General features: G+C 47.5%; 1 protein-coding gene across 3 annotated transcripts in view; it reads left to right on the top strand.

Moving 5' to 3' along the window:
* Positions 1-11,736, top strand: part of NUP93 (nucleoporin 93) — a 111,049-nt gene extending 99,313 nt beyond the window's left edge. For all 3 annotated transcript variants that reach the window (XM_027617462.2, XM_027617463.2, XM_027617464.2), the window contains 12 exons: positions 37-202; positions 405-498; positions 1,181-1,372; positions 1,953-2,079; positions 2,191-2,263; positions 2,564-2,608; positions 3,999-4,115; positions 4,899-5,017; positions 5,909-6,026; positions 6,478-6,561; positions 8,210-8,338; positions 11,471-11,736. In XM_027617462.2, coding sequence (XP_027473263.1) covers positions 37-202; positions 405-498; positions 1,181-1,372; positions 1,953-2,079; positions 2,191-2,263; positions 2,564-2,608; positions 3,999-4,115; positions 4,899-5,017; positions 5,909-6,026; positions 6,478-6,561; positions 8,210-8,338; positions 11,471-11,581 — 1,375 coding nt within the window. In that variant the 3' untranslated portion in view covers positions 11,582-11,736. The remainder of the gene's footprint in view (positions 1-36; positions 203-404; positions 499-1,180; positions 1,373-1,952; positions 2,080-2,190; positions 2,264-2,563; positions 2,609-3,998; positions 4,116-4,898; positions 5,018-5,908; positions 6,027-6,477; positions 6,562-8,209; positions 8,339-11,470) is intronic.
* Positions 11,737-15,630: the final 3,894 nt, after the last annotated feature.

The raw sequence follows: 15,630 nt of genomic DNA, 5'->3' as shown, positions 1-15,630 counted from the left end.
TGTGTGTGTGTATCTGTGTGTTCCTTGTGTCTTTAGGTTGTCTCCAGCCACAGAAAACAAGCTCCGACTGCATTACCGCAGGGCCCTCAGGAACAACACGGACCCCTACAAGCGGGCCGTGTACTGCATCATTGGCAGATGTGACATCACCGACAACCAGAGCGAAGTAGCTGACAAGACCGAGGACTACCTGTGGCTTAAGGCAGGCGTTGCTTCCTTTGCCCGAGCAGGGCATTCGCCTCTTCCCTCTGCTCGTGTTCTGCATGCAGCTTGTACCTGCTTAATGTGTGATGCCAGTAGGTGGCTAGGACTGGTAATTTCGTGTCTCCTGAGCCCCCACGGCTCTGCATGCCTGGCTCATGAAGTAGGTCGTACCAATGCGTGTGTTTCTCTTTGGGGTTTAGTTGAACCAAGTGTGTTTCGATGACGACGGCACCAGCTCGCCACAAGACAGGCTCACTCTTTCACAGTTCCAGAAACAGTTGTTGGAAGACTATGGTAAGATATCCTAAACAGAGCCAGCTTCTCTGTCTTGTCCCCGAAGGTCACAGCTTAGCTTTCCTCTGGGAAAATCCTTCATCTCTGAACTCTGGATCTTCGAAGCCTAACACAACGAACTAGTGATTTTAAATTCAAGTAGAGGCCATGTGAGCTTCAGCAGTGTACGTGATTAATGTGGTCCTATACAGTAAGCTCTTCTCCCTAGTTCTTTGAACTGCTCTGGTTCAGGGAGAGACACAGCGAGGACTTGGCTATTACCTCCTTGTGGGTCTCTTAAGGACCGTATCTGAGCACAGATGAGGGGTGTGTAAGAATTCTGGGAAGAAAAGATCCCGAGTGGTCAGCATTTGTTGAATTCACACACCTGTGAATCTGAGTGAACTGAAGCCTCTTTGAAATCTTCCTTCCTCTCCGTGTTGAGGGACTGTTCCCAGGGTGAAGGAGATAAACAGCCTCTTTTATGTAGCATTTTAAGGTCCTGAACTCTCCTCCTCTCCCCCCTAGTGCAGGCGGTCTGGGTTTACAGCACGACCCTACTTGCCAGTTGTGTTGTGAGGGCTGGAGAAGGTTGTGGAGCCAGGTCGTGGTTCCCACAGCCGTCCACTGTGTCTGCCAGGGCCCCTTCATCCCGTCAGCATGGGCTTCGGCTCCTGAGTCAGCTCTGTCTCCTGTCCCCCAGGCGAGTCCCACTTCACGGTGAACCAGCAGCCCTTCCTCTACTTCCAAGTCCTCTTCCTGACGGCGCAGTTCGAAGCCGCCATTGCTTTCCTCTTCCGCATGGAGCGGCTGCGCTGCCACGCTGTCCACGTGGCGCTGGTCCTCTTTGAGCTGAAGCTGCTTTTAAAATCCTCAGGACAGAGTGCTCAGCTCCGTGAGTATTTGTCGGCAGTGGTGTCACCATAACACTGGTGTCACCCCCGGCGGGCGGCAGCGGACACATGACTGCAGCCGGCAGGGATTTGAGCCAACGGTCTGAGTCCTTCTAGAGCCGTGTAGACAGCACTGTACAGAGGGCCGGCGCTGTGGCCAGTCGGCCAGACTGCCTGGAGAACGGAGCGGAAGATGCAGTCCCTAGTAATGTTCCCATTACCGCCCTAACTGGAAACCCCAGCAGCCCCTTTCTGTGCATGCCCACCTGAGGTGGGAGAGTCAGAAGAGAGGCAGGAGGTAAATGTGGACGAATGTCTGCAGATTCCTTAGCAGTGCAGCAGAATCACGCAGTGCACGTGCCATAACCAGAGACCGGCGTCCTAGTAATTTACTACAAAATGCCGTTTCCTCCACTCTACGTGGAAGGAAATGGAGGACAGGGTACTGAAGCTGATTGGCAAATGTTGGCCAGGCCGCAGGAGTAGATGCTGCTGAGTCTTTGGATTCAGCTCCTGTAGTCTCTGGTTGCCTGGGTCAGAGGGGCAGCGTGAGCGTGACCATTTCTTTCCCCCACGGTGCAGTCAGCCACGAGCCCGGCGACCCTCCCTGCATACGGCGGCTGAACTTTGTGCGGCTACTCATGCTCTACACCCGCAAGTTTGAGTCTACAGATCCGAGGGAGGCGCTCCAGTACTTTTACTTCCTCAGGTAAAACTCTCTTGACCATTTACTTGAGCTGGTTTTGATTTCTGCCATCCTGAGGACTATTAGGGGCCTCAAGGCCATGCCAGAAGTCATGTTGCTCTTGTCCCCTTCCAGGGACGAGAAAGATAGTCAAGGAGAAAACATGTTTTTGCGCTGCGTGAGTGAGCTTGTGATAGAAAGTCGAGAGGTAAGTCAGGCCCTCTGCTCTCCTCTCCCACCCATGATTTGCAGTGCGCACACCCGTGCTAACGTGATACTGCATGGTACCCCAACATGGCTGTGGTGGATATGGCCCCAGGGGGTTTCCGTTCTCTTGAGTTTTTTTGTTTCTGAGAGTGAAAATACTGATTCAGTCTCACTGTGTCCTGGTTTATGTGAAACTCTTCCTGCCTCCCCTATTTTCTTCCCCTCTCTCATCTCCACAGAATTGTGGCTTATGTGTATGTCCTTGTCCAGTAAATTGAGTAAACTTTTTTTGTCTCCACAGTTTGATATGATTCTTGGGAAACTAGAGAATGATGGAAGTAGAAAGGTGGGTTAAATGCACCTCTCGTGATGTGTTAGTTTGCAGTTGGGGTTGTACAATTGTTAAAAGAATGTAGTTAGAATTCAGGATTCAAGGTGACAAAGAATCAGATCTGAATGAAATTACATAGTTTAAAAAACAAAGAATGAAAATCACAGGCCACAAATAATGCCCTTGATTTTAACACACATTTATATTTCTCTTTAAAATATGTCAATTTATGATGAGATAGCTTTTTTATCTTTAGTAATCTCTACACCCAGTGTAGGGCTTGAACTCATGACCTCGAGATCAAGAATCACACACTCTTCTGACTGAGCCATCCAGGTGCCCCGATTAGATAGCTTTTTTTATTATGTCCAGAGGACTCTTCATGCCTGCCATTTTTTGAGCCGAGAAGGCCACATTTCTGCTATTCTTGGCTCAGAAAACATGCAAGGAAGGAAACTGTTTAGTCCATGTACTCTCCCCAGATAGAAAAGTTAGCAATATGCTTGACCTCTCTCAGAAGGTAGTTTGTGAGGACTCAGAACTTTGCACTGCCCCCAGAGATGCAGCTGGGCCTGTGAGCCTTAGTGATTCCCCGAGCCCCGTCACGCGCATGGGGAGGCCTACCAGAGGGGCGGAGGCCTGGGTGTCTGAAACCAGTCCTGACCCGCTGTACAGGTGTTTTCTAATTTAACCACCACAATAATAATCCAACAAGGTGCTTTTCAAGTGAGGAAATGGAGGCAAGAGAGGTTCTTTTCCTTAGGATCACACAGCTGGTAAGAGGGGGAACTGGAATTTGACCCCGGAGCCCATGGTCTTCGCTCTTCTCCTTTGCTGCCTCCGGGGTGGCAGGAGCAGGCTGCCCTAGCTCTTCTGTGCTTCCTAAGGCCTCTTACACGCTCCTGACCATTGGTTGCTGGTGATTGTGGATGGTGATTTAAAAAAAAAATTTATCGTACACCCCTTGCCATATATTTTTTCAGCACTGAGTTTCTTTTGCCATCTGTCTTAGAAAGCAAATCCAAAATCTTTCCGATATTTTCTCTGAGCCTCCTGAGTTTTCCACCTAGTGCCTACTCATCAGCAAATGTAAGATCATTGGCTATTTCACCTGCCCTCTGGATCATTTTGGACAATTAGCAAGCACAGATGTCTTATTGCTGGCTCCTCTGTGGTGCCCGTGAGTCTCCTTCCTCATGTGTCGTTTCCTTGGCCCCTTTCATATGTTTAATAGGACCTTACATCTTCAAGAAAGCCAGAGTATGGCTGATGACATATATGCATTGCCCAGGGCGAGCATTTTCAGTGAAAGTAGTTTTCAGATTCCAACTGCTTCTCTGTGGTTAAAATAACAGCTCTGTGCACCGTCTCTTTCCTCCTCCCCCTCCATAATTTGTCTTGTCAGCCTGGAGTCATAGATAAGTTTACTAGTGACACAAAGCCTATTATCAACAAAGTTGCTTCCGTGGCAGAAAATAAAGGACTGTTTGAAGAAGCAGCAAAGCTCTATGACCTTGCCAAGGTAAAATGTGCCCTTTTCCTTCTCCTTACTTATTAATAGATCGGCCAGCCTTTTGGCATTAAATGCACAAACGTTTTGATGACACCACTGCTGTACCACTCTCCTACTAAGGCATTGTCTCCTAGTGCTTAGGCAGCTAATGGTCCGGTCAGGGTGAAATTCCCATTTTACAGAATTATTTCTGCCCATAAGGTATTTCTGGCCAAACAAGAGTAACATATTGCAAGGATATCCTGCAGGCATTGAGCTCTAGTCTCACTTGGCAGCAGAATAAACGTCCATCACGTTTCGATGGTGAAACTTTGGGTGAAAATGCCTTCCTGCTTACCCTTCTGGTAGCCACAGACATGCTGGTGAGCACTGTTATGTTAGGGAAGGGAATGACAGCTGAGGCATTTTGAGAGAACTAGAATAAGTATTTCCACATAAGAACATATGGTGACTGCTGATCATTGTGTGGCCTAAAAAAGAATATGTTCTTTTTTTTTATAAACTGAGAAAAGTAGGCCAAAAGGAGGTTTATAATTCATTTTCTTAAATTTAAAGATGTTTTGATTGGGTTCTAATTTCTAATTAAGATGTAGAAAAATGTACAAACATGAAGTGTACAGCTTGGCGAATTTTCCATAGGTATATATCTGTAACCATCATCCAGATCAAGACGCAGAACCATTTTTATCCATTGTCTCAGAAAATTCCCTCTTTGGGTTATTTTGTTTTTCCTTTTCTCTTTTACTGATTATTTAATCCATTCCTTCCTTAATTTTAAAAACAATTGAACAGAATGCTGACAAGGTGCTGGAGCTAATGAACAAGCTACTCAGCCCTGTCGTCCCCCAGATCAGCGCACCACAGTCCAACAAGGAGAGGCTGAAGAACATGGCGCTCTCCATCGCGGAACGGTAAGGCTGAGAGCTGGCTCCGAGGCTCTGTGGGGGCCCAGCACCAGCACCAGGCCGTCAGTGCCCACCAAATGCACCTTCCGCTTTACTAGTCACGTCAAGTAGTCTCCCAGAGACTCCACATCCCTCCAGCACTGTTGAGAGTTCCTGTTTCCCCACGTCATAACCACCAATACTTGGTACTATCAGACTTTCAGAGTTTTGCTAGAAAGCAGGGTATGAAAACATATCTCAACATTCTAATCCTGCGTGTTGGCTTTAATTCTAGGCACTGTATTCCTCTATATACTGTTAGCAGCCGTCTCCCAAGACATTTTGGAACAAAGCTAGTGATGGCTAGAGGGGGGAATTCTTAGAGGTGGTAGTGGCCAGTGTTTAAGAATCTACCTTCCTTCCTCGGTGAGATACCTGAGTTATCAGACTTTAACTGATGGAACTCCCAGGCTGAGGCAACAGTCGTTACTTTTTGTGCCCTCTACAGATACTCCTAGTAAAGTGACCCAGAGAAAACTGGGTTGGAGATGCTTTCCTGGGGTAGCACAGAAGAACACTCCTTATCAGACACTCCATTTAGCAGACATTCCCCAGTGGTGGCTGCCAGGCTTTTGGTCCATCAGAACCTTTCACCCTTCCTGGAGATTTGGATGCTTGAGATGGTGGCTGAGGCTAGAGAAGCATTGCTTCATGCAAAATGTTTACAGGTGGATTCATAGCAAATCCACCATCAACTTCTTGGCCATTTGAAAAGAAACACTACTTTTTACTCCTTAATTTACCTCCTCTGGAGATTTCAAGAGATTTTGACATTTTTCAAATGCTGTTCTACAGTTACAGGTTGCACAGAAATTCCATAATTACCCCATCCCCCCTTCCCTCTTTTTTGTCTTTCAGGTACAGGGCTCAGGGAATCAGTGCAAATAAATTTGTGGACTCCACATTCTATCTTCTGTTGGACTTGATCACCTTTTTTGATGAGTATCACAGTGGTCATATCGACAGAGCCTTTGATGTAAGTTTCAAGAGGGGTGTTTGAAGTACGGGCTAATGTATGCCCTTGGAAATTCAAAACACTTAAAGGAGATGGAAAAAAAAAAACAAAGGAGATGTTACCACATTCTTTGCCTATTAAACAAAGAAAACAAGCATGATCCTAGGAGTTGAAAGGGGATTTCTGTGTTGCTCTTTTTTCTTCTTTTTCTCCCCTATTCCTTTCCCCATTAGTCTGAAAACCGGAGGTTGTTCAAAGTAACTTGAAATCTCGGAATTTTATAATTGCCTCAGAAAATGAGGTTAGGAATTAAGTTAGCAAATTAGAATCAAAGCCTCTGTGTATATGAGGGAGCAGCATTTTCTATTAAGAAGCCCTTTATAACATGTTAGATGCTGTCTGTCTGTTTAAGGAGATGAAATGACTATGATGGTTGTATCATATGGGGCTGTTGGGGTTTTGTTTTAAACAGATAATTGATCGTTTGAAGCTGGTGCCCCTGAATCAGGAAAGTGTGGAAGAGAGAGTGGCTGCCTTCAGAAATTTCAGTGATGAAGTGAGTCCTTTTCTTCCTGCGTTATGAAATTTTCCCCCCCCACTTCTGCTGAAAGCTTTTGTTTTAATGTAGCTGGTAACAGTAAGAGCCCTTGTACAGTAACCACCCAGACTGAGTTTTCTAAGGCAAGTCCAATTTCAGATATCTGGGTTGGTTTTTCTGTGAGTACACCTATCCCCATCAGATTATTGTCCAAATTCTTGACTCAGAAAACAGTCACTTTAGTAGTGATTAGACATTCTCTTGGGGGAACAGATTTCTGGTTGATCCTGTGAGGTCTGGTTTAATTCTGTATTATCTACTTGTTCTAGAGAGTGTCTTACTGCTCAGCTCTGATCGTCTTTAAGTAGTTCCCTTGAGTGTCTGAAACATGTACCATGATGTACTTCCTTCCTTCCCTTCTCTGAACTGTTTGTCTTGAGGAGAGCAGTGACCATGGACTCAGTTATCATGAGCCCATGACCCTCCGAGCCACTGTCTCTCTGAAGGGTTTCCAGCATGTTGCCACCATCTAGCCCAAGGGTACTCAGTTGGGCTGTACACTGGATTACCAGGAGAGCTTTAAAAAATCTTCATACCCAGGCCCTAACCCCAGAAATTGTGGTTTCTCTGATCTAGACTGGCCTCTACATGCAGTTCAGGTAAAACTTTTCTCTAGAACCACGGCCACCCCAGGGCCAGCTGCCTGGCTCTAGGATGTCACGAACAGTGTTTCCATTTAAAGCTGTTACTCCTTAAGCAAATACCTTTTATGCAAACATGTTTCTGTTATCGAGGAAGAAGGGAGGCCAGCTTCTGTACGTGTTGCCTGCTGTGGTACTCCCAGTTTAGAAGGTCTTACCCCTTGCTCACCTGCCCTTCACACCTGCTATCAGTTCCATCCCAGCCCCTTGCCCTTTTGTTGTTTCTTGCCTTCTCCGGGATGGATTGTTCACCGCGTTAGGGACTGAAGTGGTGCGCCAGGCCTGCCCTTGTAGGCGCTCCCGAGGACTCTGCCAGGGCCATGCATGTACGATGGAGACAGTCGGGCAGGTCTAAGCAGGCAGTGGTGGGGACTGGAGAACTAATGTGTGCCTCCCTACCTACTGACATTGAAATCCACACTGCTTTTGCTAATCACTCTGCTGGCCAGTCCAAGCGTACATAGTGACCAGATATGGTCAACGTGAGTTTGGCTCACTGCCCCCACTTAGGAGGGGTGGCATAAAGAAAGGAACAGAAGAGTGACCCACCTCACAGGAGCAGCATTGCCTGGGTTTTGCTCTCACACTTGACATTTTGGTGCCATTGGCTACTTTTTGGTGACCCAATAGCTCTCTACCTGGCAGCTGTGGGAAGTGGCGTGCTCACATGCCCAACACACACACACACACACACACACACACACAGTTCTCTACCTGGCAGCTGTGGGAAGTGGCGTGCTCACATGCCCCACCCCCAGCACACACACACACACACACACACACACACACACACAGTTCTCTACCTGGCAGCTGTGGGAAGTGGCGTGCTCACATGCCCCACCCCCAGCACACACACACACACACACTCACACTCACTCACTCACTCACTCACTCACTCACTCACTCACTTGTCAACCCCAGGACTTTGTTCTTTTTCCTTACTTCATGTGTTTTTCTCTGCACAGATCAGGCACAACCTCTCAGAAGTGCTTCTCGCCACCATGAACATCTTATTCACACAATTTAAGAGGCTTAAGGGGACAAGTCCATCCTCAGCATCCAGGCCCCAGCGAGTCATCGAGGACCGAGACTCTGTAAGATCCCAGCATTGGCCAGAACCATCGCTGAGAACCACCCTTCTGGTCTGCCGTCTGTGACATCTCATGAGACCCCTGCTCCTGACCCCAAATGCTCTTTTTCCTTATGCTTAGCAGCTGGGTAAACCTTGTGTCAGGAGTCTCTCAGAAGAAATTGAACATTAATGGGATTGCCGCTCTTCTCAAGCTTAAAAAAAAAGTGAAGTCTGCCAATATAATTTTTTTTTTTTTTTTAAGAGAGCATACTCAAGCCATGGCTTGGGGGAGGGGAGAAGGGGGCAGAGGGAGAGAGAGAATCTTAAACAGGCTAAACGCTCAGCGTGGAGCCCGACTCAGGGCTCAAGCTCACGATCCTGAGATCATGACCTGAGCCTAAATCAACCAACTGAGCCACCCAAGCGCCCCATGCAAATACCACCTTTTAAAAGAACCAAACAGAATACCAATTTATAGTGATTCCATAGGAATGTCCTATGCATTTTATTTATTTATTTATTTTTTAAAGATTTTATTTATTTGACACAGCTAGAGAGGGAACACAAGCAGAGAGAGTGGGAGAGGGAGAAGCAGGCTTCCCACCAAGCAGGGAGCCTGATGCGGTACGCCCAACGACTGAGCCACCCAGGCGCCCCTGTCCTACGCATTTTAAAATGAAAAGGTCATTTATGAGTCTCAGCACTTTCAGCAGAACATAAGTATTTTTGGTCAACACATGAATTCGATGCAAACCCTTGTTTCTTTTCTCATCTGAGCCTCACAGTGACCCCAGAGAGGTCCCTATGGCAGTCATTGTTAATCCCCATTTTACAGCTGAGGGAACTGAGGCCCAGAGTCAGGAAGCAGTGTGCTTTTCTGGGCCCCTCGGGGAGGTGAAGGAGCCGTGTCTGCAAGTGTCCCTTTTCCGCTGCTTGTGGGGCCTCCCTCCAACATTGTGTGGGTCAAGCCAAGTCTGGGTAGAGGCCTGGGACTCACAGGGCATATGTTGTCCAGTTGATTTGACAAAAGGGCAAATGTGTTTGACCCAATTTAGAGTACCTTCCCCTTGACTTCCCCATGTAGTCTTCTGCCTCCAAGGGTGTCTGGGCTCTCAGCTGTGACCCGACAGGCACTTCATGACAGAACTGCTGTCTAGTGAGTGGTGGTGGAACTTTCCACCTGCAGCAGTGTAGAGAGCCGTGCTTGGAATGGCCGCTGGTGGTAGGTCCATCCGTGTGATGGTCTCCCGTCCGCCCTTGGACAGGCAAGAGCCTGAAGCACGTAAAAAGTAAATGTCAGGACCTGTGCCAGCGGTGGGCTCACCATGTCTGGGCCTTGGCAGGGGAGTGGTGAAGTGGTAGATGTTTCTGGTGCTCTGTGTGCCGCTCACAGGCCAGAGGAGGGCTTGCCCACAGAGTAGAGCCGTGGCCTGGCAGGCCCTTGTCCCACATTTGAAGGGAACTGTTGCAAGACCAGCTGAACTCACATTCTGTGTCTTAAGCTCTCTTTTTTAGGCACTTAGTTTTTTTTTTTTTTTTTTTTTTTTAAAGATTATTTATTTATTTATTTGAGAGAGAGAATGAGACAGAGAGAGAGCATGAGAGGGGAGAGGGTCAGAGGGAGAAGCAGACTCCCTGCTGAGCAGGGAGCCCGATGTGGGACTTGATCCCGGGACTCCAGGATCATGACCTGAGCCGAAGGCAGTCGCTTAACCAACTGAGCCACCCAGGCGCCCCTAGGCACTTAGTTTTTTAAATATCACGTATAAAGCCATTCTGTCTTCCTCTCACCCACTACTCCTTTTTTATGAAAAACAGGGATGGGTAGGGTCAAGGAGAGACTTCAGTGTAAAAGCTGCCTGCCCAAGGAGTGGCTTCGTGGTTTAAAGTGCAGTGCTGCCCAGTAAGGGGATGAGCCCCTTTGCCTGAACACCCCTAAAGTGTATGTAAATAGCTTCAAATCAGGCATGAAAGCCCATGTACTTTTATATACTTTTTTTTAAGTATTTATTTATTTTTAAAGATTTTTATTTATTTATTGAGAGAGAGAATGGTAGAGAGAGAGCATGAGAGGGAAGAAGGTCAGAGGGAGAGGCAGACTCCCTGCTGAGCAGGGAGCCCGATGCGGGACTCGATCCCGGGACTCCAGGATCATGACCTGAGCCGAAGGCAGTCGCTCAACCGACTGAGCCACCCAGGCACCCACTTTTATATACTTTTAAAGAAAGTCTAATGGATACTCTCATCATAAAGTAAACATTTCTTTTGGTTTGGACATTAATTAGGACATATACTTGCCAGTTTATTTCACATATCAGGTAAAAATCCTTTGGCTTTGTTTTCTTCTTGAATGGTCCTTAGGAAGCCTAGTAAGTGACCCTTGGGTTTTCCTTAAAAGTCTGGTTACTGGTCTAAAAGATGTTTGTAGACTTTCCCTTTCTATTCTAGATACAGTTTCCTTTCTTGCTGCTATAAGCACCCAACATGTTTCAACACAAGGCAACCTGAAGCTATTCTGAGTTTCTTTATTCCAGATTTAGTAATTTATCACCTGGAAATCAGAGTGAAAGTTGTTCCTTTTTTTTTTTCCTGTTACTGGAATCGCCTGAATTAAAATCTTGTTCCCTCCTGGAACGATATTATTGCCTAGGAAAGAGGGCCCAGCACTTAGGAGGGAAGAGATGGGAGAAGTGAAAGGAAGGAAAAGGGAAGAAGCAGGAGAGGAAGAGAGCTGGAATGGGACTGGACGCTTTTGTGGGGGCCTGAAAACCTCCGATCCCCACACAGGCAGGTTGGCAGAAACCAGCCACGAGAGAGCGAGAGACGGGGAGAAGTAGAGCAGGGCGTCTGAAGCATGGGGCTGCGTCTGAAGCTGGTCGCATGTGGCAGGCGAGGCAGCTTGCCTGGCAAACCCCGTCTGTCTTTTGCTTAGTAGAAGGAACATTGCTTTGGAACTGGGGCCCCAGTGGACGAGCTTTGCTAACTCTGCACCATGCGGGTGGCATGACAGTTGAGGGTCAGACTGTCATCCACCCATCAGATATCTGGCCCTGACACCAAGGGGTAGAAAGTGGAAGACCATGGTGATTGCTCCCCGGGTAGTGCCCTGACTTGGAAGTTCATCAGTTTTCTTCTCTTCTTTCCTTTCTCTCAGCAACTCCGAAGCCAAGCCCGAGCCCTGATCACCTTTGCGGGGATGATACCCTACCGGACGTCTGGGGACACCAATGCAAGGCTGGTGCAGATGGAGGTCCTCATGAATTAAGTGCAATGCTTTGAGGGGCTTCTGGGACTGCACGCTGTCAGTATCTCGGGCACATGAGCCCTCTGGGGTGGGGTTTCTGGTTTTGTTTCTGTTGTTTTGTTTTGTTTTTTGTATTATGTATTTTTGTCAGCACCAATAAATTTCTTTGTATTTGTTTTCACATTCTTTTATTTTCATTGTTTTGTTTTGTTTTTTTTACTTTGAATTTTTTTTAAATTTTTATTTGTGTGGGAGGAAATGTCTTCACTAGTGCTTGGGCCAGAGAATGATAGGCTTATATAGGCATCTGTGATTTGGTTAAAGTTGACCTTAAATGATTAAAAATTCACCCAAAATGAGCAAGGAAATGGAGCCTTTGGGAGTTGCTTTTATTTAGATACTATATTCCATATGGCAGGGTCACGGTTCATTTTTTACATTTTCTTTTGTGAAAGCCACCCTCAGCCTTGGGCGAGTTAGGGTGTGTGTGTGAACTAGCAAGTGCTCCATGCCCCCCTCTTCTCTCGGGTGTGCCTTGGGGTCCAGGTGGTCTAAGACCATCCTCCAAATCATCTCTGATTCCAGGATTAGTTTGCCGTTCTGTTGAAATCCCACTGGAGATGAAAACAGACCTAGAAAAACATAGCTTTTTAAAAAAGGAACATCATAGGTATCTCAGCTGGAACATGAGGAAGGGCAAACCTCAGTGCTTCTCCCTCTAGCTGCCCCACTGAGGTGCCCGCGTGGCCCTGTGCACTCCCCTCTTCCAGAAGACTTCTAATAGAGTTCGTTTTTCCCTTCTCTGGTGGTTGGTTCCTCTATTTGGACAACCCATCCTTCCCGATTTCTCACTGATGAGGCCCACTGGCCAGGCAAGCTCATGGTTCACATTCCAAGGGCTGATCTACAGAATCCAGATCCCATTGGGCCTCGGCACTGAGGGTGCCTGGTCCCGGAGCAGAGGTTGTCCCCCATCACTGGCTCTGTTTCTCCCACCACCAGTCCTAAAGCCCTATACTGAACTAGAGAGAAGATAAGGATGATTGTTTGTTCCTGAATGGGCCAAGTGAGCTGCAGGAAATCAGGCAGCGGCCAGCCATGCTGGTTTTACCGACTGACTGTTCCTGAGGCTGGCTCTCCCAGGAGGATGTTAAGATCCCAGAGTCTCCAAAGCTGCTTTTCCTCCTGGAGAGAAGTTTCTCTCTCATCACAGGGCATGGATACCCTTGCTGTCCTGTAGTTGTTAAAAACGTTCCTTTGGGAAAGCTTTGCTCTTTCCCAAAATAATAATGGGACCGTCTGCTGTTCATCAGTTGAAATCCATGATCCATCAAGGACGTGGCCTGAGGGTCGGCAGGGGCTGCCTCTGCCTTCCTCCTGTCCCACCTGTTACCCCTGGAACTCGCCTCCAGTTGAGCTTCACTACGAAAGTCTCAGAAGATGAGCCCTGCAGGGGACTTGATTTAGCAAGTTGTACCCTGTTTATATGTGCTGATTTATATTTTAAACAAGTCCCCACAATTCGCTTCTACAGTGCTTTACAAAAAGAGTACTCAGTGGACTTTGCATAAAGTGCGACTTCATATTCTGCTTTTAAATATTAGGTCTTCCTCACAGATGGACCTGTAACAGTGCCACCAACATGAGGAGACTCAAGTTACTATGTATTTGCTCCCCGGCTCCCCACTTGTTCATCAGGCCCACCGTGAGAATTCATTGGGAATTTGCCTTTCCTTGCATCATGTCGTTCTCCTAGTGCCAAATAGAACTGCCCGTGAGCCCTGCATAGGGGTTTGGGCCCTCCACCCTTCCACCTGTGGAGGAGACAAAAAAATCAGGAGAAAAGAAACCAGACCTTGAACCGCCCTGATGGAGCTGTGTGGAGTTGAGAGGAAAGCTGTCCCTGGTTGGCACCGAAGACTTGCCCAGAGAGAGCCATCCATAGGAGAAATGAGATAACTGGGTTCATACCAGAAGGGCCAGACTTCCAGAACAAATCCCAGGGCTGGTTCTGTGGTGACGCGTGGCCTGTTTGGTGTAGAGACGCAGGAGACCAAGGCTGTTTGCAAGGCCACAACATAACAGGTTCCTGTGTATCCATGGTTACAGCTTGTGCCCAGAAATCATGATCCTGTGACAGGTCATTAGGTAAAAGTCATCTTCCGCTCATCCATTCAGGGAACAAAATCCTTTCCCTTGACGGTGGTCCGTGATCTTACGACTGCTTATGCAGAGACAGCGTGGCACTGGAAGTCTCATCTTCCAGGGATGAGATTCCAATCTTTCTAACAAAATCAAGGGCACTTCGAGACTGACAGGGTTAGTGCCTACCTCAGTGGCTCATAACCCACTGAGACACTCAAAGGGAAGTACTGACTCCATCAGTGTCCTTTTCAGAGGCCTTGAGACTGGATTTCAAGGATTCTGTTCTTTTATTTATCTTTATTTTTAAGTAAAACAGCTCTGGCTGCCTGACTTCAAAGGGAAAACGAGAGGAACTGGTGAGCTCTCTCAGAGGGGGTCCTTTGGTTTTATCACTTCTGAGCTGGACGGGCTCATCCAAGAGCGGGAAGTGGCCGTCCACACTGGGGCCTGATTGTAGGCCCCACCCCCACCCCTCTGGAACTGACCAGTCTCATTAGAGACTTCATGGCAGTATAGCAATTGTTGTTACTCTTCTGATGCAACATTTAAATAGGGTTTTGGTTACTTTACCTACAGTATTGTAGACTTTTTCCCTCACTGTATCCAGTATTTGCTGATTTACCTCCACCCCTCCCAAACAGGACTATTCACTCTGGATCCCCCCCCCCCCCCCGCACCCCACCCCACCCCACCCCTGCCTGCTCTTAATTTGAGTAAACTCTTCTGGCCAAACCTTAAATACTAAATCTAGCAATTATGTGCAGATGTGCCAACATTCTACTACCATAGATTGGATCTCCACAGTCCTTGTTTCTCCATTAGGCATCAGAACTTTTGTCTAGCTCATTAGGTAGTTCGCATCACTGCCAAATTTCCTCGTACCGCTCAGGAAGTGACTCCAGCATGCCAGATGCCTGAATCAAACCCCAGGCTGGTGAGTTGCCCCAGGCCTGCCAAAGTGCTGGCAGGCCCCACACACTGACTGGACTCTCATTCAGCATTAGTCTGCCACAGAGATTGGGCCCTGTGTCCAGCAAACTGGGAGAAAATGTGCATGTTACAGTATCATTCAAAGTGCTCACTGTATATCCATAAAATAAGGCTCTTGTACCTGCAATTTGGAAACGTCAGGAAGAAGACAGCAACTCATTAAATAGGAATTGTGTAGCCCTCAAGAAAAATGAGGCTTTTGGGGGGTCCTTAATGTCCTCCTTTTCTTCATTGTAGACTGAATTCAGAAGTGACCTGTGTCCAGCCCATCTTCTGACCTTTTTATAGTAAACTAGTATCCCTCACGGAGCAGGGGGAGAAGGGAAAGACATTTGTCTTCCTGCCACTTGTTTCTAACTGGAAAGTTTGGTGGAAAGAAACTTAAAACCACTAACGAAAATGTTCTGAAAACGAAACTCAAATGATCTGCGCCTCTCCTCCCCTTGTTAAGATGGCTGACGTGGCTGCCTAGAGTCCAGGGCCTGGCTGAACAAGGCCTAGGTGTCCCTGTACCGGCCCAGGTTCCGCTCACCTGCATGCGCTGGGCCCTGCTCGGTTGCTGGGGATAGCCAGGGTAATCACGTTGCCCTCCCAAAACTGTTCACAGGTCTAAGAAAGCAGGCTTCCTCCACCCCACCCACCCCCATTCCTCTATTTGTCATGATCACCTAAGTGGAAATACTGGTGGCTTGAAGTTGCTAACCCAGGAAGAGAGAAAAACTTTTTGTCCTAACCTTGATTTTTTAAATCACATCTGTGTGCCTTCTGGGTATATAGCCCACAATGGATTGCTCAGCAAATGTTTGAACAAGCAGATTCTTTTCTTTTGCTTCCTGTGCCAGCCCCCTCCCCACATACACATGCCTGGACTCAGACTCCCCGTTTCAGGTCAGGGGCTTTAACAGGCATACAATCTGAAGGAAGGCGGGGAGGAG

The sequence above is a fragment of the Zalophus californianus genome, chromosome 17 (genome assembly GCF_009762305.2).
Source record: "Zalophus californianus isolate mZalCal1 chromosome 17, mZalCal1.pri.v2, whole genome shotgun sequence".
NCBI lineage: Eukaryota > Metazoa > Chordata > Mammalia > Carnivora > Otariidae > Zalophus > Zalophus californianus.
The sequence above is the reverse complement of the archived record's forward strand: the minus strand, read 5'-3'. Positions and strand labels throughout refer to the sequence as shown.